Source organism: Amborella trichopoda, chromosome 6 (assembly GCF_054954075.1).
Source record: "Amborella trichopoda isolate Santa Cruz 75 chromosome 6, AtrichopodaSantaCruz75HAP2 v2.0, whole genome shotgun sequence".
Lineage (NCBI taxonomy): Eukaryota > Viridiplantae > Streptophyta > Magnoliopsida > Amborellales > Amborellaceae > Amborella > Amborella trichopoda.
This window is the reverse complement of record NC_142341.1, coordinates 51826781-51851283: the sequence shown is the minus strand read 5'-3', so window position 1 is coordinate 51851283 and position 24503 is coordinate 51826781. Positions and strand designations below refer to the sequence as shown.

The 24503-nt window shown below is 35.4% G+C and overlaps 1 protein-coding gene and 1 non-coding gene across 20 annotated transcripts; one reads left to right on the top strand and one right to left on the bottom strand.

Annotated features, from left to right (window-relative positions):
• The first annotated feature begins 3490 nt into the window (after positions 1-3490).
• Positions 3491-6263, top strand: LOC18448642 (putative peroxidase 26). The gene is made up of 3 exons (XR_016058588.1): positions 3491-3508; positions 3941-4105; positions 5744-6263. It is a non-coding gene; the product is annotated as a putative peroxidase 26 (transcript).
• A 900-nt stretch (positions 6264-7163) lies between these two features.
• LOC18448643 (rab GTPase-activating protein 22) lies at positions 7164-24251 on the bottom strand. 19 transcript variants are annotated; one of them, XM_088869263.1, is made up of 12 exons: positions 23994-24251; positions 23357-23428; positions 21717-21815; positions 17259-17395; positions 14896-15729; positions 14217-14339; positions 13965-14053; positions 11764-11964; positions 9943-10347; positions 9358-9441; positions 8751-9015; positions 7164-7596 (listed from the first exon to the last, which is right to left on the bottom strand). In XM_088869263.1, the coding sequence occupies exons 2-5, from the start codon at positions 23411-23413 to the stop codon at positions 14907-14909; spliced, it is 1116 nt and encodes a 371-aa protein (XP_088725389.1). In that variant the 5' UTR covers positions 23414-23428; positions 23994-24251; the 3' UTR covers positions 7164-7596; positions 8751-9015; positions 9358-9441; positions 9943-10347; positions 11764-11964; positions 13965-14053; positions 14217-14339; positions 14896-14906. The 19 variants fall into 19 exon arrangements, with proteins under 19 accessions (XP_088725389.1, XP_020531938.1, XP_020531936.1 ...); XM_020676279.2 differs by having other exon boundaries at positions 14924-15729; XM_020676277.2 differs by having other exon boundaries at positions 8751-8993; positions 14924-15729.
• Positions 24252-24503: the final 252 nt, after the last annotated feature.

Here is a 24503-nt window from a genome sequence, read left to right as displayed (position 1 = left end):
TCTAGAAGTAAGGAGCACTTCTATGTTTTGTCTGGAGATATAATTTCCACATCAAAATTCTTATGATGGTTTGAAAATTTGTATTAGATCCTAGTTTTAAAATTGCAAATTTAAAAAATGGTACAGATTGAGCAGATCCACAAACACATAAAACTCTTGAAAAGATACGGTCCAAATAATTTGTTCAAGATACACTTTTTTTAACTTGAAATTTTATTTCTCTTTATATTCATACATCTCGAGGTCAAGGTTAATTAGAATGTTTTCTAACTTCCAAATGTTCTTTTTTACAAGATTTTTGAGATGCATCTTACTTCTACAATATAAAGTTGCAACCTAGTATAAACTTTTTCCAAAGCCCATATACCAAAACCAAACAAACTTGCGAGAAATGAAATACGCTAGACCCAAACTAAGTCACCACCTCGAACTTCTAAAATAAACATATCAAGGACCATGGGCCATGTGTATGTAGATATGCGTTTTTCTATTGTTTACACCCCCATGAAATTTTGTAAGTTATAAATAATGATCATGTCCATCTAGTGACCCTGACTCAACTTGGGTAGGTCCAGGTTAGACCCAAATCTGTTAAGATCTATACTACATGAACAAGGACCTGACCCGCCAGGTGCACTTAGCAGGTAAATAGCTTAGACCCACCCATTTGACCCTACCCGATTCCGTAAGGTACATGCCACAAGTTCCCATTCCATAGACTAAAAATAACTTTGAATTTCCCAAGGTGGCAACCTAAGCTACACACATCTGAAATTTCATGGAAACCCCACTGGTGTACTTTCACTTTTGAAAGGAAGAAACTTAAAATAAATTAACTTGGGAAATGGCTTGGTACCCTAATATCAAATGTTATTAAAGAGCATGTATAGCATAATCCCGGAGGAGTATATTGTGCGACAACTCCCTCATGCAAAATAGCTACTTCAAGGGTTATTTTGGTTATCACTAGATGATTATTTTCAAATAACAAATTTTGGATTTTAAGTTATTGAAATCTAGATATTTTGCTCCAAAACTAAGCACATAGAGATTGAGGGCTTTTTTTTTTTTTTTTCTTTCTGTTCTTTGAGGTTGGTCCACGGGTTCTCCTTATTACATCCCCAAAAATTGGGATCTAAAAGAGAATCTTAAGGTTTTGCCTGAGGGAGTAGATAAACATTATAATCCCATGGGAGTAGGAGCATTGTTAAGACCATGGGTACTTATTGTAACTTGGGAATTAATTCATAGTTGGCTCCAGCCAATCCATCTCCATTTCACAATCTTTTCTATTTATAAACCTCAATCTTTCTTTTTTTTCCTTATTTTGATAGTATATCAGGGGTTGGGCAGTTGCCAAGTCCGCCCGACATGGAACACTAATCCCCATAACAAGATTAGAAGTAGTGATCCCAACACTAGTGAGAGTAGATATAAATGGATAAGTGAAAGATTTATTAGATATAAATAGGTAAGTGAAAGATATGCGGCTCCAATAGAAAAGGTTAAAATAAAGTTTAGGCTAATGGGAGAAAAAATCATGCTTCACCTCAAAACCTGGAAATTGTAATTTCGACATAAAAAAACCTTCAAATCGACATCTCGACCTTGAACATTCATCATCATCATTCGAACCATATCTCAACTATTTGGGGTCGATTACATGGATTCTAGTGCATCATTGTTCTCTATCAAATGTCATTTCCTCTATCAAACCATAAGTCATAACATTTCTTTTCACTACTTCTATCTATATCCCTATGGGCCTAGCTTTTGCACTTTTAAAGCCTCTCATTTGAACTAATTCATCCCTCCTAATTGGTGTTGTATCAACCTTATGTTGTATATGACCAGCCCAACTAAGTTTAATTTCCCTCATCTTATTGTTAGCCACTTCATTCGACCTTGAACATTATGCTATGAAAAAGATTAAGAAGTCTAGACATGACAATTGTGTATATTGTAACAAATTATATAAACCATTATTTTTCAAGTGTTCACAAATCGGCAAGATTTGTACCTTTTTTTTAGCTACAAATTCACAATCATTGATGGACATTAATTTTAGAGCCATCATAGAGATTTCCTATGCCCAAAGTATTTTTCAGACAAGGTTTTGAGATGAGGCTTTATTTTTTTATCGCCTTATGGAAAATCCATCCATACTTAAATAAAAATAATTTTAAAAAATTTTGTTTGTATAAGTTTGCATCCTTAAACAATCAAAGTAAGACACACCCCAAATTTTAATATAGATATATTTATCGTGACAAAAATTCTTTGCAGGGCTTGAGAATCTATTTTCATATCTAGTTATAAAATCTTAAAACTCTAAAAATGCTTCAAATTAAATAGATCTATAAACATATGAAATTTTTGAAAATGATGGTCCAGAAAATGTATTACAAGATGCACTAATTTTGGAACTTGAAAAACCTTTTTGTTTCCATATTTATATATATTGATGTCGAGATCATCAATTAGAGGTTTTCTAACATCAAAACGGCATTTTCCCATGTATTTATGAAGTGCACCTCAATTGTACATTTTGAGGTTGCATACAAACTTTTTCCTTTAAAAAAAGGGTGCAGTTTGCATGCATCCATATTTTAGAAATAAGGTGCACCTTCAAATTTTATCATGGTATATAATTTTTGATGTAAAATGTTTTTAGGATTATCTCAAAATCTATTTTTATATCTAATTATACAATTTTAAATTTAAAAAATTGTTAAAATCAAATAGATCAATAAACATATGAAAATCTTGAAAATGGACGGTGTAGATAATATGTTGTAAAATGAACTATTTTTTAGACTTAAAATGTTTTTATTTTTCATAGTCATACATCTCGATGTCGAGATGATTAATCAAAGGGTTTTTCAACATTAAAACTACCTTTTTCTTATGGATTTTTGAGGGCATCCGTGGTTCTACATTATAAGGTAGCATCCTTATATAAACTTTTTTTCCTTAAAAAAACAACTAGTTTATCGAAAAATTATATTAAAAAAAAATTATATTAAAAAAAATACAACACCCATAAATCCTTAAAAAATATATTCCCTCAAAACAAATATATATCTCAAAATAATAGGTAGAGTTAAAGGAAGTATAAGCTAATGAAAAATCGTCTTTTCTCTCAACTAAGAGCTCCATTACAAAGCGAGAGAGAGAGATGGTTAATTAAAACTAAGGATTTAGGCAACAGGGATTAAAGGGTGACATTCGATGTTTGGATTTGAGTTTGCATACACATAATGTTTACTAAAGGTCAGTTGTTTGTTAGTTGCTCTCTACATGCAAAAGTCTAATTAATTTACTTTTTTTAATTTTTTATTATTTCATTGATGCATACAACAAAACCATTTAGACTAACCATTGTTTCACATTTAATGGGTTTTAGTTTTTTTTGTTGATCAGAGTCCTATACTAAGGGTCTTTTTTTTTTTTTTTTTGTCCTGACAACAATCCTATACCTTGGGTTACAATGTTTTTATCTGTTAATGTAATAATTGTTATGTTTAGTATCATTGTTATTGTTTACTCATACGCTCCCAATAAAAATTTTGAATGTTTTGTGTCATAATGGTGGAGAAGCATAGTTGTTATATTAGAACAATTTAAACGAGAAATTTGCCAAGTAGGACCCTAAATGATATCAAAGACGTATAATTATTGATTAATAAATTTAATCTATCTTTAAAATATCTGCAAATCATAATTTTATCATATGTCATCTTTATCCAATTTTTTCATTCTATTTTTCTTGGGCAAATCCGAAGTATTTAGGATTATTTAATTTACATATTTCTTGGTGACTCATATTTTTGTCCCAATTTTTGTATTAAATATACAGTTTAATAGCCCATTGGTTATAGTATTTTGTCTCTTTCTCTCTCTAACATGACAGTGGGTGGTGTGATTTTTGGTATTTTAGGCAGGAGCACCAGCATATCCAGTACTTGCAGGGAGGAGAGATGGGTTCACCTCCTCAGCCAAATCAGTGGATCTTCCTTCCCCTTCCATCACCTGGCAGCCAGGCCTCGATTACTTCAAAAGCAAAAAATCTCTCTCTCTCTCTCTTAAAAATTGGGCTGACAAGGCCTAGGCTGGGCCAAAACCGGCACTAGAGGGTCTGCCCTAGCCAGAACAAGATCGAAGTGCTCGAGCCTTGTCCTTACCAGGCTGGGCCTATCATGGTTCTAGCCCAGAGCTAGCCCGTTACAACCCTATCTCAGTTCTCAGGCCACATTTTGTAGCTCAGGCCTTAAGACCGGGCCGGGGCAGCCTAGTCCACTGCCAACCCTATACAAAAGCAATAGATACACATTCTAGATTGCACCTCTAGAATGATTAATGATTATAACGAGTGAAAAGTCTCACCATTAATGATTATTACAAAAGAGAGATTCTTGTTTACTATCCATGCTGTAAAAATATGAGACTCGGGTTTGGGCTCGCCCAATTTGGCTCTGGTCAGTGCCCTTGCAAGCCTGTAGACCAAACCTCGGGACTCGCCCAAGACTCCCCCTAGACTTAATTTTCTAGTTAAAAACTTGTAATTTTAATTTTATTTTATTTTTGATAATTCCATATAAAAGACGGACCCTGCTCATTTTTACAAATAGTTTAGGAGATAATTTTTCAAGGTGTTAATAGTGTGGGAATGAAGTGTGTGGGTGATACTGCTGAGACCCCGGGCCCTTTCCCACACGGTTTCAACTTGGGACTCGTCCCAATGGGATCAGGAATTCGGTAACTCGCGACTCAGGCTTGGGACACTGGTGAGTTTCAGACTTTTTAAGCATTGTTTATTAGGAAAAAGATTGTACGGTCTAGGAAGCCCCATTGTCTTATTCGGTGGGTCTAGCCCAAAGAAAAGTAGCCAAATGAAAACTTTGATCCGAAAGTTTTCCATATAACTTTTGTGGCACCTCGTTAATAAACCCAACAAAGGGAAATGTGAAAAACGATTTAAACTTCTAAAACAAAAGGAAAAAGTTTACATAAGCCGAGGTTCTAAACAATCAAATTAGAGCCTACCTCAAAAAATTCACTAGAAGTTGTTGTTTTGATGCCCAGATATCCTTAAATTGATCATCTCAATATCAAGATACATGGACATACGAAAAAAATGGATTTCAAGTTTTGGAAATAATGTATCTTGTAACGTATTTTTGGACCGTCACTTTACAAGATTTTTCAAGTTTTCATAAATCTACTCAAGTTTTCATAAACTTTAAATTTTATAATTAAAGATGAAAATATCACAAAGATTTCCAGTATTTCTAAAGATTTCTACTCAATCTATCACAAAGATTTTCAGTATTGAAACCACATTTCTTGATACTATTTAAAGGTGCGATTTAATTTGATTGTTTAGAGCCTCGGCTCTATACAAACAGCACCCAAAACTAAAATGCCGACATGTTAGCCATCTTTCAAATAGTATTTCAAATTAAATTGGAAAATAATTAAGAGTCGGTCATTGGGGGGAATTTATTTGAAGCATTTTTCTGTATGAAGCATCTTTAGCTCTTAATCATTTTCTAATAGAGTTGATCTCAAGTGTTACTAAAGATGATATAAAACTCATTAAAGTCCCAAATAGTTGGGATAAGACTCACATGATGATGATTATATAAGAGTGATTTTGATAAAAATATATGTATGGACTATATTTTGAGGGGTTCGATCATGTGCCTTGAATCGTCGCTACTATTGAATCATCATCATCATCATTTTAGCTTTTTTCCAATTAATTGAAATCGACAAATCATCGCCACTGCTGAATATGCACCCTTACCATATCTCTTATTTTTCATCTTCGGGAGCTCACTCATTTGGCAGGACACATTGCCGCTACATCCATGACCGCCTCTACAATTTTTCCGGCAATGGAGAACCCGACCCAGACTTGAGCCCCTCTCTCCTCTCTGATCTTCAAAAGCAATGCAAGCCAGCAAAAGGTATAAGCGATCCGATGGTCTTCTTGAACCCCGACTCGGGAGATGGGTACAAGTTTAGCAATTCCTACTATAAGCGAATTCTCGACAAAAAAGCGGTGCTCGGAATAGACCAAGACCTTAGCTATGGAAATGACACTGCTGATATTTCGGATGAATTTGCTGGAGATTTCGAGTATTTCCGCCGAATGTTTGCATTAGCAATAAGTAGAATGGGCAATCTTGGAGTCATGACAGGGAGAAATCAGACGAAATTGCAGGTTTACAAACAAGGATAATCCAAATCTAAAATAAGAGTCACCCTTGAATTCAGCATTGCACCTAAGCTTGCTTGCCTGCTTGATTTCAAGACTGGGGTTGAAGAATTTCTATAAATAGTATATGTTTGAATTGTTTGTTCTTTCATAATAAGTGATGGAATTGTGATAATAAGTTCCTCGAGAGAAGGTTGCAAGTTTAAGTGAATAGGATGGAGCCAAATGAGCTCAAGTGTGAACTTGATCAATAAAAATAGTCTTTCTATTACTGTTTATTTGGCTTGTCAAAGGGTAGGGGAAACTTTCTAGGGACAGCTTTAGCGGACCCAGAAAAGACCATACAATTTGTTTGGATGGTGATCCCACTCTAGCTGCGACTTTAGACCATCTACTAAATGGATGATAAGCTCAACATTTTTAAGGGATCAAATTCTTTTTTTTTTTATTTCTTTCTTTTACCCCAAATTGATGAGAAGGTAAATCAAAATACTTTTGCAGAAAATTCAAGGCCCACAAATCCTCCTAGTATGTTTTTTGTGGGGTCCGAGAAGGCTTTCGGAAAAGGATGACCAATCCACAGGTAGTTTTTCAATGAACGAGGGAGAGGTCTCTCTCTCTCTCTCTCTCTCTCTCTCTCTCTCTCAATGAACGAGGGAGAGGTCTCTCTCTCTCTCTCTCTCTCTCTCTCTCTCTCTCTCATATAAACTAAAAACGTTCCCAACTCCAATATAATGCAAATCTGAAATAGGAGTTTCTAGTCACTGATAAATACTCATCATACTGAAATGAGAAGGCGTTGATTCTTTTCAATATAATCAGAAAGAAACATGTCATAAGAACGAAAATACTTAAACAAATGCAGTTAATACTACTAAAAAGTAAATGACAGAAGTAAAAAATGAAGTATTAAAGGAAATTTAGTCAGTGAAAAAAAAAAGGCCCACAATAGACTGCATCTTATTACAATTGCAAGTCAAATGGGAACAATGCTCATGGCCTATTCCTAATTTTTCCTTCAACTTTCTTTTTCTTTTCTTTTCAATGATACGTAATTCTCTTGAATATTTCTCATGTTAAATAATCTCTGACTAAACATTTGACAAGAACCAGCCCAAGCAAAACTCTTACAGTATAATCAAAGAGAGCCTGCCAGTTTAAGCCAACGCACAAAATGTAAATCTATAATGCAAAATGCAAAAGGGAAGGCAAGAATCTTTAGGCTTGTGTTTGACCTGCTTAATGAATAAGAACACTATTGGGAGATAGGCCTAGACTCCATAATGATGCTTGTTTCTTCATAAAACTTTGAACAAGCCCAATCAAAGCTCGAAATCTTCTTGTCTTGGCCGTGTAAAACAAAGAGCCAATACCTGCAAATGTTGAACTTAAATAAATACAAGAAAGTAAATTTGCAACTAACTGAAGCAACTTCATTGGCACAATTTAATTCACAAACCCCTCATCTTTTAGAAGGATAATAACACCTTCAATTAAATATAATAAGTTATTTTGGTGAACTTAGGTAAGTTTATCATGTTGAATTATGTGTGCCAAATTTGTAACTTCATGGAAGTAAACAGTCAATGTCAATTCACAAGATAATCAAAGTAGACCTTCCATCCCCTCTACTGAATTTTAAAGAGAATCAATTTAACGTCTTAGGACACCATAACTTAAGGACGCAACTTGACCATTTACAAAAAAATCCAGTATTTTCACCACTTACAAAAAGTTGCAGAGGTCTTTATTTAGTGGAATTGTTAATGTTGTGAATTCTGATTGTTAAATTCCGACATATGAATTGTGATTGTTAAATTTAGACATATTTAACCAATTTAAGCAAAAGGATTTTTTCCATGGCTTACAAAGCCAAACTTACAGACGCATAAACCACTTACAAAAAGTTGCAAAGGCCTTTATTTAGTGGAATTGCTAATGTTGTGAATTGTGATTGTTAAATTCAGACATGAATTGTGATTGCCAAATTCAGACATATTTAACCAATTTAAGCAAAAGAGTTTTTTCCACGGCTTCCAACTCAGCGAAGCTTACAGACAATATAAAACAAGGGAAAAGTTTATATAGAGCCGAGGCTCTAAACAATCAAATTAGAGCCTACCTCAAAATTTCACTAGAAGAGATTTTGATGCCCAAATATCCTCAAATTGATCATCTCAACATCAAGATGCATGGACATGAGAAAAAAATGGATTTCAAGTTTTGGAAATGGTGTATTTTGTAATGCATTTTTGGACCGTCAATTTTCAAGATTTTAAGTTTTCATAGATCTGTCCATCTACACTATTTTTGAAGCTTTAAACTTTATAAATAAAGATAACAATGCATTTTAAGGCTGTCACAAAGATTTCTAGTGTTGAAACCCCATTTCTTGTCACTGTTTGCAGGTAGGCTCTAATTTGATTGTTTGGAGCCTAGGCTCTATACAAACCGCACCCATAAAACAAAGCCTTAGGTAAGAACTACAGAAAAAGGAAAAAGAAATCTCCAATAGGAAGAAATTTACCTGCACGAATGCACGGAAAAGTTTATGGGATAAATAATCGCCTTTCCTTAAGGCATGGCATCCGGTTCATCTCCCTCAAAGTAAAAGTTAGAAATGAGATTAAACATATCAACCCCGAAAGCTCTGGTTATTGGTGGCAATTAACAGTGCCATATTCATGGAAATGAGTGCCTTCTCTCTCCTGACATTGGTCTGAAAATGGAGAATGCTCTTTTGGCATGGAATGTTATAGCTGCACACTCCCTGAGGAAGCATGTTTTATTAGCTGGGGCAAGCAGAATACAAAACCACTGGTCAGAAACAAAAATAGAAGCATACAAAGAAGAAGTCTTCTCTGAACAAATAGAGTTGAATAGACATAGATCATTGGGCCATCACTCTCCATTGAAGTGATTAAATGTAGTGGAGAGCGGGGGATCCACCCGAACATGACGTAACCCGAATGGTGGGTCCCCCTCTCGCTATCACCATCAACACTTCAACAGACAGTAAGACCACCAAGTGGACTGTGCTTTTTCCATAGTCCATTGGACTGTAGTATCCTTTCCCTACAAAAAAGTAAATTCACAGTAAAAAATTACAAACATAAATCCACCAGGCAAAGGACCTTGTGGAAATACTTCTTCCGGATTTTGATGGCCTTCTTTATGCATCTTTTTACACTGATTTCAAGCTTGTTATCATTAAACATCTGTAAGAGGTTCAGGAAGAATGGTTAGAATGTCTTTAGATAAAGCGTTGTGTCTTAATTTCAATTAGAGGCTCTCATTTATTTTAACCTGCAGAAAAACTAATACAGCTTGTTCACATAAAATTGTTACTAAGAAATCACTAGAGGAGCTCAAAACTTTATCCCGAAAAGAAAAGATAAAGAAGACCTTTTAACTAAGACAGGCTACAAAGAGTTCACCAGGATAAAGAAGACCTCTTACTAAGACAGGCTACAGAGCGTATTCACCAGACTAAACACAAAATTGTAAATTACGAAAATTAGAGCCACTCAAAAACTTCAAATAAGAATGTTATTCCAAATTACACATTGCAACATTAACCTAGATCAGCAAATTAATACCAAATAATTTAGATAACATAGTTCTACAAAGTAAAATTTCAGCTACAAGGCCATGGCACTTTGATAATTATAAATGACTCAGCGAGCAATAAACTTATAATACGGAGAAAACAAACTGACCTTTATCAAATCATCCATTGATTGAGTCCCTTTGAGGATTTTTGGGCGGTTAATTATAAGAATTGCAGCTACACAGAAAACAGAGAGTTCATTATCCCCATTTTTTGCAGCAGCTGAGCTTATTGAACAACGCTGCACATGATCATGTCTTGTCCATAAGTTACGGGCTGTCAATCCACAAAATGGTCTTCTTGAAAGTGACCGCAGTCCATTATGATGGGTTTCAGGTTTTACAATATCCAGATGCTCCGTATGGGCTTCATTTGATTGTTGGACACCATCTCTATCATTTTCTCCCCTGTTTTCAGGCTGAGAAACCTCTGGAATATGTACAAATAATGGTTCCAGGCAATTATTCTCCAATTCCCGAACCACAACTTCATCATAGTCGGCAGCCCACATCATCTAAAAGAGAATACATGACTTAGAAGCAAGGTCACTGAATTTTAAGAAAAATGCACGCAGTAATCAGAGAAAGCAATTGTTAGAGAGAGAGGACATGATGACAGAAACATGTAGTAACTTTTAAAATATAAGAACCACCGAAGACATTAATTAAGCACACTAAAGGGCTGGAACTGGAATTTAGAAATATTGAAAGTCAAGCAATTGCCACAATGATCACAGGGGAAGGCTCCTGCAGAGTCCTTGGCATATTTACTTCAAGCATCTGTATTTTCTTCTTAAAATAACTACATTACAGAACATTAGAAATGTCAGAAGTGGTAAATTGCATAGGTTAAAGAGTTCCACATAATCAAAGCCTGATCTCATAATCTCCTTCTGGCATGTGCATGGATATCTTCATAGAGCTAGCAACCTCGAGAAACTCCTCTAAACCAACTGTAATACTCCAAGGACACATGGACTCCGTAACCCTCAAAAAGGAGGATCGACTGCCATACTGTGGTGGCTCATTTATGTTTAACTTTTGTCCTCATCAGACAAGAGATGTGTGTACAATAGGTGCAATAGAACTACAACAGGAGCATAGGATTCTGGAGTCCCAAATATTTGATCCGTCTCTAATAAAGTTCTTTAGAGACGTGTTGGTAGCCAAGACGTGAAAAAAAATCTAGTTCTAAAAACTAGTCAAAAAGTAAATAATAAATAATAATAACCACGATTCTCACCTACATATTGAAAGGAAAAATAGCCACTTTGTTGCCTTTGAGCTTCACTGACCATCAAGTTAAGTTCTCATTTTCTTATCTTTCATAGACAAATCAATAAACTCATTAAGAGGTGCGAGTTGGTTCAAGTGGCAAGCTCAAAAAGGGAAAGAGGTAGGCCCAAAAGGACATGGTTGAAAGTAGTGAGAAAAGATATAAGGACTTGGCCTCGCTGAGTGTTTAACGCTGGATTATGCAGAATAGCGCACCAAGATTCGTGCAGCCGACCCCAAATACTTTGGACAAGCCTATGATGATGATGATGATGATGATGAAACAAATCAAGTCAACTCATTTCTAGTTTTCAAAAGCATGATCTACATAAATACCTTAAGAGTTCCGTGGTCCCACAGGAACTGGTTTTTCCTTTTGATTTTTAATTATTCCACAGGAATTATTCCCACCCCATTCTATAGTTCAATTCAGATTCCCCAAAAGCAGAACTAGAGTTTGCAGGACCAAGAAAAGACCAACAAAACATTCCATTAATAGATGGGAATGCCTAGATGGTAGATGTACTGCAAAGCCCATTATCATTTGACCTTAACTTTCCAAGATCTCCAAAAATACATTTAGCCATTAGTCCCAAACATCTTACCACAAAGAGATATACTTCTATATCATCATATCTTAAGGGAAGAGGACTGACCTCCCACATACAAAGGGCTTCATCGAAGGACAACTCCCGACGAAAAAGTACAAGCAGCATTCGAAAAGCAAAAAGAAGGCTATCAGCACTTATCATAGATAAGTGAGTGAATATTTCAACATCAGTCAGTTCCAATATTCGCTTCAATGCTTGCAATTGATTCATCACTCGTGTAGGTCCTTCCATCTGGAAATTTTGTCGCTGCATAAGATATGACATTAAACTCAGTGGAAAAAGAAGATATAACCTTGAAGTATCGCACATATAATCAAATAGGAGATAATTGTAAGAATAAGATAAAGGTGAAGTATAACATAACCCAACGAACTAGAGTACTCCATGGGGACTCCCACCCACCATTTGCCCCCAAAAATCTCCACCATCCACCGAATGACTAGTACACACCGTAGTTAGCAAGTCGGGGACTATCAATAAATCGGCTCACCATAAAATCGGAAAAAAATCATTTTTATTTTAAAAAGTTGGATGAAAAAATCGGGCAAAAAATATGGATCGGCAAAAATACTTCATGTAAAGATATCGCAAATATATCGGACTAGGCTCAAAAAATCGGAATCAAAAAATCGAATAATTTTAAAATATTAGAAATTTTGAATTTCTAAAAAATAAAAATTATGTCAAAGCCATCAATAACTAATCCATCCATATAAATTTACTCATTAAAGACTTTAACAAACATCACACCTACGTAGTAGGTACTAAAAAAAATAAACTAATTTTTTTCCCCATTAAAATGCTTTAACTATGGTAGGGTGACTATGGTCACTCATAACTAATGGTTAAAAGTTTATATGCAATTTTTTAATCGGTGTAGTTTGTATAGAGCCGAGGCTCTAAACAATCAAAGCACAACACATCTTCAAATAGTGTCAAGAAATATGATAGCAATACTGAAAATCTTTGTGATTGCCTTAAAATATACTTTTATCTTTAATTATCAATTTTAAAGCTTTAAAAATAGTGTGGATTGAGTAGATCTATGAAAACTTGAAAATCTTGAAAATTGACGGTCAAAAAATGCATTACAAGATGCATAATTTCCAAAACTTGAAATCCATTTTTTTTTCATGTCCATGCATCTTGATGTCGAGATGACCAATTTGTGGATATCTGGGCATCAAAACAACCTCTTCTAGTGAAATTTTTGAGGTGGGCTCTAATTTGATTATTTAGAGCCTCGGCTCTATATAAACTTTTTCCTTCTTTAATTGAAAACAGTGCTAGTTAAACACACATTGGGGTTCGAGTTCTCTGTTTCAAAAGGATGTTTCCAGAGAGAGAAAAGGGGTTTGAGTTCTCTGTTTCGGTGCTCTGAATTGAAGGGATTTTACAAGAGTATCTCTTTCCCTTCTTTTTGCAATCGAAGAATCCCTGGCTCTTCAATCAGCTTCACCCCTAGCAGTCATTGCAAATCTATTCATAGAGAGAGAAGAAACTTGAGCGGCTGCCACAATAGCCTTTGCAGTTGAGAGATTCATGACTGGTCTAGAATTAGAGGTTATAGAACACAAGTTCCTATCAATTCCCCACCCTTTCTTATTAGAATCACCATTATTTGTGAAAGGAAAGTTAGGGTTTGTGCAGTGAGCGCAGGCATAAGCAGGCAAACATTCAGGAAAAACACAAGTCGAATGTGAAACTGAGACACTTTGAGCACTTAACGCCATCAATTAATGGTGCCTCCTCAGTGTAAACTTCGAAGCAACTAGGGCAACACAATTCTAAGTGGGATTTCAGCAAGCAACAAGTGCAGAGATGGCAAAAGGTATCTTTGGGGCTTGGGTAAGATTTGGGATGCTGATTTTTTGCTTGGGGATGCTGATTTTTAGAGAGAGAGAGAGGAAGAGCAATCGAACAGAAAAAAAAAAAATTACAGGTAAAAAAAAATACGATTTTTTGGTCTTATTTAAATGGTTTTATGAAAAATTTGTGTTTTAAACATTTTTATCAAAAAATCACGATTTTTTGCCAACCTTTCAAAAAGTCGCAGTTTTAAACGGTTCCAATAAAGTCACCGATTTTTTAAAAAAATTGCAGATTTATCGGCAATTTGGTAACTATGGTACACACCAGTTTGGAGTATTGTCTATGATACATCATTGAATTATGCTATAATTTCCCATGAGAAAAAATATAAAGACTTAACAGGCCATGTTTGCAATGTAAGTGGCGACGTGTACCATTCTGCGAAGAAGCATCTCAAAGCACCAAAATGCATCTGCATTATCCTCATAGAGAACAACAAAGGGAGACAGCAAATCACTCATACCTGATAATGCATTTCAATCAACAAATTGTGACCCTCATGTGCAAGATGATTATATAAAGCCAAATTTAAAAAAGGTGCAACATCTTGCCATGAAAAAATAGAATCCAGAAATGACTTCTTCCAATAAAACATAATATATGAGAACTAAAAGATCTTGAGTGACCTTGGCAGTAGCCAGTAGCTGGATCAACCCATGCATATACAGCAAGAATGTCTGACATACGAGCAACGTTTCTTGAATCCTCATAAAAGTCAAGATGACTGTCTGTCCTCACGACATCGACCACTGAAATGATGGATCAAAAAAGTGCAGCATAACTCCAAATTAATCACATTTTCGATACCACAGTACAACACTACAAGATTCTCAACAGAAGAAATATACACATTTCAAAAGCACACTTTAGTTCAATGGCCTGTGCTAATCTTTGTCCATTGAGATCATCATCTCCAATGAAATGGGTGCTAACACTGAACGCAAGGGACGTGCCAGAACAAGAGATATGACCAATGCCAGGCACAATCCCCCTCCAACAGTGTCCATTGGATGGTAAAGACCCAATAGAGTGATGGTTTCCATGGTCCATTGGATCACAGTACCATCCTCATCAACATATTGCTGAGTGAAAAGGTACATCAGAACAGGTATCTGTGCGTGCATCTACACTCTCCTCACTATAATTTACAAATTACTAGAGTGGTGTAAGTGGGACTATGCATCTATGCACACAGAGATGTATAGACGTGGTTTCTTAGTTATTATTCATGCATAGTTGTGGTTTATTTCTGTTTATAGTGATAGTTTCTTAGTTTAATACTTAGTTTCTTAGTTTAATACTTACAAAAGTGGATATCAAAAACCTGTCCTACCAATTTTGTGGAGTGTCCAAAGCCAGTCAGCAGTTCTGTCAGATCTGTCTTCATTGGAAGGGACTGCATAAGAAGCACTGGTATCCACCATCATTGCTTGTGATGGATCTGATATTCTCAACCTGCCAACCTTTCCTGTTCGAGATTCCAACTCATTTGACCCTGATACACGCCCTTGAAAAGATGTATTAGAGTCTTCAATTTCATGTGCACTTGCATGTGAAGTATCAATATGGGGAAGGGTCTTTGTTTCCAATATTAACTCAACATTATTATTGATCTGAAAGCATCGCATAGCTTCATCCTCAACACCAGATATTCTTTGGGAGGGTATTGTTTCTTTGTCCACCACAACTGCATCGTCACTCTTTTCAAACAAATTTGTGACAGGAAGTGGAGGAAAATCACAGTAGTTCTCTGTTAAATATTGTGACCCACAAGCTTCTCTTCCCAATTCTGAGGAGAAGCACTGGCATGGGCTAGAAGATGATACAAATAATGAAGAATTGCATTCTGCAATATCCATGCTTTGTCTAACACTTAGCAGGTCAGATGTGTTGCTCGAGCTTTTTCTTTCACAATTAGATGATACACCAATAAGGTCACTGCTCATTTCACAAAATCGCTCAGTTCCCAGAGCGCCTTCAGAAACTTCCTCGATGCCCACATTCACTTCTCCATTGGAATTATCCTTTGAGAGAGTCCTTACATCCATCACTTTGGAACCAACAACAAATGCAAGGGAACCAGTACCAATACTAGAATGCATCATTTGGCACTGCTTTATTAAGTCCTCGTACCTTTTCCTGCAATAGTATCTTCTTCAGGGGCCAGGAAAATGACATGCATCAAACATCGAAAGCCATCACCATCTTCTTTTTCAAGTAGCGTAGAAGCAACTGAAAAATAAACGGTGAATCAATCTGTCTAAACATCTACATTTATCATCTTAACTATAATCGCATGGGTTACGCCAGTGTTTGAAAACTTGCACTTGGTCTCTGACTCATTTACAGAAAAACCAAGTCAACTCACCTAAGTTTTTCAATAATGAAAATCCAAAAGCTCGGCAAGTTTTTTCAAGGCATCTTTACGCCAGTAACAGGATTTGAACTTGAGACCAAGTCCAACTAGGGTCAAGCATAAGTGCAACGAAGTCCCCTTATATGTTCTAATATTAGTGTTAAATTTCAATACTGAAAAACTTACCAGACCGAGTTTCTCATAATAAAACTCAGTGACCCTGCAACTCAAGTTGACTTGAACAAGTCACCAAAACTTAAAGCAAGCTCTTAAACAACATGGCACACAAATATTTCCAAATGAACCAAAAACATGGGAGCAACAGCCAACAAGGAACTTGGTCCAGTATGAAGAGCAAAAGTTTTCTTCAGATAAATTTGCAGCATCTACCACAGGAATCATATTACTGTTTCTCAAGAATGTTAAGTGCAAAGAGTGTTTCTGTCATCCACAACAACACAAAAGTCTAATCCACAAAAAATCAATCCATCCAATTCAATTAAAAAAAATGTGATGGCAGCCACTCAGCAACTATTAAGAATAAGTAGGTAGCAAAAAGTTTGCTACGGGTAAATCTCAATCATATGGTGACCCCTAAGAAGGACAACAACACTTGAACCACTCCAATGACATCCATAGAAACAAACTTTCAAGCTATCAATCACCAAAAATACGGAAAGATTTTGAATTCTCATGATACTGATTTTTCACACCAGGCTTGGCTTCTTTCTTAGATCTATGGTCATCAAGCTATCAATCACCAAAAAGACAAAAAGATTTTGAATTCTCATGATACTGATTTTTCACACCAGGCTTGGCTTCTTTCTTATATCTATGGTCATCAATTAACTTGGTTATTCAAACTCCAATGGGATTTGACTGAGTTACGAATTTTAGGGACTACAACACTGAGATACAAAGGTACATCATTAATAATTGTTCCAGAATCATATTCAAAAAAAAAAATTTGTTCCAGAATCTACAGAGTTTCTTTTATTTTATGTATTAATCAAGAATTAAAAAATTGAAATTATTCAGGTTGTTTCTTCAAAGTATCTGGGATCCATAACATGCAATATAGCCACTAAAAAAAAACTTTTCCAACTTGGAGAAACTAGCCAAGTCATTTCAGTCAGTCACTGAACAAACATGCATTGCGCGCACAAACACGTAAACACCACACACACACACACCCCCCCCCCCTCCTCCCAATTCAGTCAGTCGCTGAACAAACACAAACGCGCACGCGTATGCACACACACACAAAAAGAAAACACAATAGGATCCCATATAGCATCACTTAAGTTGTAACCTGATTAAGAGGAATATCCAAGAAAGCGCTGACCTTCGGACCGTTCTAAGATGTTGGCGGTATTCTGCAGTGCTACCCAATGCATAGCAACCTAGAAGAAATTCCCAGACTTCAGCTCTTATGGATGGATTAACACCCTATAACAAATATAAGGCAAAATAAACAGCAGGTTAGGAAATAAATCAAGGGAAAATTATCAGGCTACCCAGAGAGATGAATAATTTAAACCTTACCCATATCTTTTGATTTAAATTCAAAATAGCCACAAAAAAACACATGATCTTGAGTCGGTATAGTTGCAAATAGGTAGAATGTTAAATGGCTCATCTCTTATGGCTATTTTTATAAATTTAACATAAACAATTGGCATATTTTCTTTTCTTTCCTGTATACCACAAATGCATTTTTGTACTATCTAGAATCCAAATAAACATAAACAGTACTGTATAGGAACACAGATAAAACTGGGATCTTTCATACTCAAGATGAAAATAAGATTAGAAAACAAAGAAGAGTACTATATGTACAAAGGAAAAGGAAAAGATAAACTCAGTTAATGGACTCGAAAAGAATCAGAACATGTATAAAGAGTGCACACTTTGCATTACAGGATGACTAGACACTTAAGACAATCTAAAATTGCTGCACAAATGGACAGAAGTTAAGCAAGTAATTGCCTCTCTTTACTGAAAGAAAATCCATGTTTTTTATGTTGAGGAGCACAATACCAATATGTTGAAGACAGAGATATGGAGAAGAGCTCCATCCAAATACAGTGTGCACGCATCATGTTCCCTATCGCATCTGTTCGTGCTTGCTATTATTTTAACGGATGAGTGTTTGTGGCAAGAATCTCAAGAGCATGTCATGTCATCTATGAAGAGCTTAACCCATAAATTAAGTCAAAAGTGACAAATCAAAATTAAAATCTGCACTTTACGTCAATTTTTCAACATTAACAACCTATGCGTGCAATTCTCCATTAGAAAAGACCCCTTCTCTATTTTTATGAGTAAGCAGAAACTAGTACCTGCAAAGGAATTCATCCCAAAACACTCTCTACAACTCTCAAAATGAAAAACTCTTCTTTATTTCATGGTCAAAACTTACATATATATGAAACAAAAGGGGCAAACCCTACACCTACTTGGACCTCATGTAGACCCATAATAGTTGGAGTTTCTAATTAAAATCCTCCCTTAAAATAAAAGAAAAGCAAACAGATAACATTTTACAAAGGGCAAAAAGTAATGAAACTAAGAAAAACCTAATTAAGTATTCCATGTAACAAATTTTCTAACAATTCTAAAACCTAATTGAAAAATATCCCGACTTATTATTTTTATCCCCCATTTTCTTGTGTCATTCCCTGGGTTGGAAGAAACACAAACTCGAGTATATAGCTTTGAAAACTTGAATCGAAGATTGTCCCCTTCATCGTCAATGCAAATATACTTCTGGGCATTCATCTTCTTAAGCAGCTCCATCACTTTCTTAGTCAGACAAACTTCCATCCTAATCTTCGAGCATAGGTACGGTGGCCCGTTTCGCTACATCATAACAAGTAACCTAGGAGGAACCCACTTGGTCCTATTCTTTCTTTTCTTCATTAAATTTGGGTACTCTCAATATGTAAGAAATGATATATTTGTGCTCCATCGTAGTTTAGCCTTTATTCTTTGATCAATTTGAAAAGCAGGTCTTAAGGTCCATGTCGGGTCCTTAATGACTATTTGGAGCCAATTAACAAGACAAGCAACCTTTTGACCTTCGGTCTCTTGGAGATTGTTCCAAGCCACAAGCTTATAAAATTCCCTTGTACAGTCCTACTCTTTTCGTTTTGTTGTAGATTTTTTAGGTCTTTAGAGAAAATGTGCTTATGATCCAAAGAAAGAACGTTTCTATCTTCTTTTTTTTCATCTTACGCCAAATATAAAATTTCACTTACCCATTTTCCACCAAGCAACCACATCCCCTCAAAGCTTGATTGCAACAAGTTCAACTTTATGCTTCTCTAGGAATTCACTCCATTCAAAAACATTCTATATGAAACTCAACAAATCAATAAAACATTGGATGTGAACTCACCGTGAAACTCAAGGAAATCAACTTTGATGCCTAGTCATCATGACGCTTCATATATTGTGATGATTGCCTCAAAATCTGCCCATTACGCACTAGATCAGCCACCAGATTCGGTTGTGTAGATCGATTGATCTCTAGGTGAGAGTTGGTGCCCAATCAATTGGATTATGAGGACCCACTTATCGTGACCAATATTTTCCGATCATCACAGCTTCTGATTTATTTCATCGATTTGGATTCAAAAGCCCCCTCTCAGACTCTCCATGCCAGGATTCATGTCCACACATTTCCCCACTACTTAATTAAATGTTCTCCTTGTTTTGCTGGTTTACAATCTCCATGATTTGTTACGACATATCTTCGATCACAGGGGAGGGCTATCGTGACATTGTGATGGAACGATGGATTTTTCTGAAGCAATGATGACACCTTATGCAACGAGAGAATGGAGAAAGAGAAAAAAAAGACGATAGAAAAGAGAGAGAGAGAGAGAGAGAGAGAGAGAGAGAGAGATTATGCTCTCTCATAAAGCCTAAAAGGGAAGTCAGTGACACCGAAACCACCTCTCCACAAGTCCCTTGTTGAATAGGATTGACCTGGACAACCAAGGTGAGTTGTATCCAATTGAGGTAAGATGGATCAATCCCATATTTCCTCATGGGTGTTACCTTAAGGGAAGAGAGAAGAAAATGAGATAAACAAGATAATCAATCTTGGAAATCTAATATAGAAATTGGGTACAAAGAGAGAGGATGGTGCGGACTCTTGGTGTTAAATTTCCTATATATGGCATGAGAGAGAAATAACTCTTGTGACCTAGTTGGGTCAGCAAATGGGGAAATTGGACTTCCTTGAGAGAGATGCAAGGGCCTCCAGCAAAGAGAGGTGAGGCCTCCAGAAAGGGATCAATGCGATTACTAGAGAGAGGACCATGCGATGATGAGCGAGGCTAGTATCTTATAAATACGAAGTTACCATAGAGATTTTGGGTGGTACCCCCTTTTAGTGATAGAGAGACTTGGTTTTTCCTCAAGGTTCTCTTCTTAGGTTAAGAGTTTCAATGGGAAAGATGGTTGTTACTGATCGAGAGAGATGGTTTAAAGGGATGATCAACAGGGTATTGTCGAGAGTTAGAAAGGTAATTTTACGTCCTAAAATATTTAATGTAACTCTCATCGGTGTAGTGGATTCTAGTTTGCATTCCCATGGATATAGGCCTTATGGGGAAAAACACATATATTGTGGGTTAATGTGGTTTGCATGCTTTTATGCTTTATTTCCCGCCCTCATATTATGATTCATTCACTTCTTTCATTTCGAGCGGGTTAAGTAAATGATCCTAGTGGGATCCTAATAATTGGTGTCATTCTTTCCACAACTACATGGTTCTAGAAACCTAATAGAGCCCATCCCAAAAGTACTCGAGTCTTCAAACTAATCATTCTTCTGTATTTTTATTTCATTGTCAAAGACTTGCAAATATATGAACATAAAGGGGTAAAACCTAACCGTACTTGGACTTCACATAAACCATAATAATTGGGATTGCTAATTAAAATCCCACCCTAGAAAAGAAAAAAGAAAAAAGAAAAAGGAAGGAAAAAGGAAATAGAAAACATTTTACCTATTTCCAATAGCAATGAAAACATGATAACTAAATATCCCACCTCTCCTATTTTTCTAATAATTCTAAAACCTAATCAACAGCCCCTTTACCCAAGTATGGGATGGGTTTAGGGAAGTTTAAGGTCATCACCCTTCTTAGACCATTTTAATAAATATATGGTTGGAAGTAGTCTGAAAATATATAAGGACTTATGGGCTCACTGAGGGTATGGCCTTTAATAGAGTAAAATGGTGGACCAGGATTCGTGTAGCCGACCCCAATTAATTGGGAAAATGCTATGATGATGATGATGATGATGATGAATTAACAAACGTTCTAACATCCTTTTTATCCCGCTCTTTCATATGTCGCTAGGTCCAACAACCAATGAGTATTGCTTAGGGGCCCTCTTGGTGTCTAATTAGCAATGGATCATGTTCCAATCACCACAAAATTTCACAAAGTACATCCACATTGGATCATTTTAAAATCATTTGGTTCAAGCCAATGTAGCTTACTCACCTGAGAACTTTGATTTATCTTAAATTGTAATATAAAATGATTAAACTTCAAGTTGTTATTGAACTATGGAACATACCTCTAATACAAGTAGTAGAAGTTGCAATATTATTGCATTCTAAGGTAAACTAGGCGATTATGTAAAACATTCAAAAGAAAGAAACCAAGACAACCTTCATCGTAAAAAAACACATCAAGAAAGGAAAAACAAATTTTTAAACAAATAAACTCACTAAGGATATACTTACCCCCAAAACAATTAACTTTAGAGCTTTTTGAAAACCAAGAAGCTTTCCATCATTATCAAATGCTGCTTGCCACTTCTCTGGCTTGAGCATTTTGCCGCCCTGCACCATTGAGAACAAAGGCATAAGTGAACAAATAAATCCCATAGTGACAAAATCCACATATGGAAAGCATATGAACATAATAGATGTCGCCATGTGGCATCCTACTGCAATTACCAGTTAAAACCTGCACCTACAAAAAGATATCAGTGAGACAAATCAAGCAAATATAGCCTAGGTCAAGCCACTATAGCCCCATAACGACTAATCGATTTACAACAATGGAAATTATCCACAATAATCACAAGCACTATATGTATAAAGGGTGCAGTTGGCATACGGATGCATCCGAAGCTGTACTGGTAAGGTGCGCCTTCAAATTTTATCATGGTATATAATTTTGATGTAAAATGTTCTTAGGATTATCTCAAAATCTATTTTTATATTTAATTATAAAATTTTAAATTTCAAAAATGGTTAAAAACAAGTAGATCTATAAACATATGAAAATCTTGAAAATGGACGGTGTAGATCATATGTTGTAAAATGCACTATTTCTGAGACTTAAAATCTTTTTATTTTTCATGGTCATACATCTCGATGTCGAGATGATCAATCAAAGGGTTTTTCAACATTAAAACGACCTTTTCCGATGGATTTTTGAGGTGCATCTGTAGCTCTACATTATAAGGTTGCAACCTTATATAAACTTTTTCCATGTATAAATCTAGGTTTTTAATCACAAGCACTATATGTATATATCTAGGTTTTTTCCTTAATGAGTGAAAATTTTGAACCCACAAACCTCATGTAAACTGGGTGCCACACCACCAGACTGAAGGCCACAGGATAGAATGCAGACAACAAGAAGGTATAGACAATAAAGAAATGGGGCGACAACAAAACTTAAGATCTATTAACATGAAGGTGATAAACAAGCTCAATTATAAGAATAGCCAAAATGCAGAATTGATCCTAATAGTAGCTGTGGAATTGATAATCGCCTTCATACCAATAAAAGTAAAATCAAATAAAGTGTTAATTTGCTCACAAAAACTAAGCAGAATATATAGTAGCTGTGGAATTGATAATCACTATCCTACCAATAAAAGTAAAATCAAATAAATTGTTAATTTGCTCACAAAAACTAAGCAGAATACAGGCTCAACTCTACTTATAGACTACTTTGAACCATCAACAAAGTACCTGCCTGGTTAGTGAATTCTTTTCAGAAGTAATCCTTATGAATTTCACTGTGAAGTGACACGAGATTATATATTTTTATGTGAAAATTAAAACACGAATAACAAAAATATATTCCATTGCTCTTCTCTCAAATTCTACAAGAAATTGTCTCCTCAAAGTTTCACTACAATTATGTGCAAACCAATGAACTATATACGTTTTTTTCAGAACATATACAAAAATTGAAGCATACAATAAAAATAGAAAGTTTTCAAAATAAATAGAGTCTGTAATTTTCAAAAACGAAGATATGAACATATAATATATGGATTTTTCCCACTTATATTGTGCAAAAGAAAACAGTGTTTTTATATATTCTTAAAAAAAAAAAGAGTAAGTGTTTAGAGGAAACTGACCTTTGCAGGTGAATGTTGAAGGCAGATCCATGGACTTTCTTCACCATCAAAAGACATCACCAAAACCTCTTTCTGAAGCATAAAGAGTCAAGCTTTACATCAATTCAAATCAACTCAATAAAAGTGTTTTTCTTTTTTTTTCCTCAAAAAAAGAAAAACAAAACAACAATTTCATCTAAGAAAATCCTGAACGGAAATTAGTAGAAACCTGAAAAACTAAACAAAAAACTCTCATAAAAACTGCGGAAACCATACTGAAATTGCACGTATAAAATGTACAGATTTCCTTTTGAGAAAATAAAAAAATATTCAAATATTTCAGCATAATCTCCTTAAGAGAAACTATTTGAGACAAACGAAATCTAAATAGTAAATCATCCCTTAATCGGCGAACATCAAAAGGGAAAAGAAAAAGAAAAAAGAGCAAGGTTTGATGATTAAAAACTTGGTAAATTGTGCTTCAAATATCCGGAAAGTCCCTGTACAAGATCGAAGAGGAAAATCGATATCATCAGAATGAAGGTGTGAGAGACAGAGAGAATTTGAGGTTTTTTAGAGAGAGAGGGAGAGGGGTTTTAGAGAGAGAAGTTCGAATAAGTGATGTTTAGGGTTAGCAGAGGAATGAAGAGGGGCTTACCAGACATTTGTGGGAAGAGAGAGAGAGAGAGGCTTGCTCCTGAATTTGTAGTAGTCGTTGTTAGGAATAATAATATAAATAATGTTTAGTGATGGTCAAAACACATTGATGAGGATATGGAAACTGAACTCTGGTTGTTGTTTCAGTATTTATCGTCTCTCTCTCTCTCTCTAGAAACGTATCTCTCTCTAGAAATGGCTCCCTCTCTATAGATTTTTTTTTTTTTTTTAACCTCTTTTTGCGTGTAGAAATTCGAGTATTGAGAAAAGAGGCCCCTGATTCGGCCTTTTTCTTTTGGACGCGGTTACGATGCGGCCAAGCCCTGAAATGCGAGCTCATTAATAAATTTATTTTTCAAATAGAATTCGATCCTATTTTTAGAAAATATATAATCTTTAACATGGAGAACATGTATAAATAAATAAATTTTAAAAATTAAAAATAATAATTATGTTAAAAAAACATTTGGACCATTTGTACCTCTAGATTGCATATTGTACAAATGCCGTC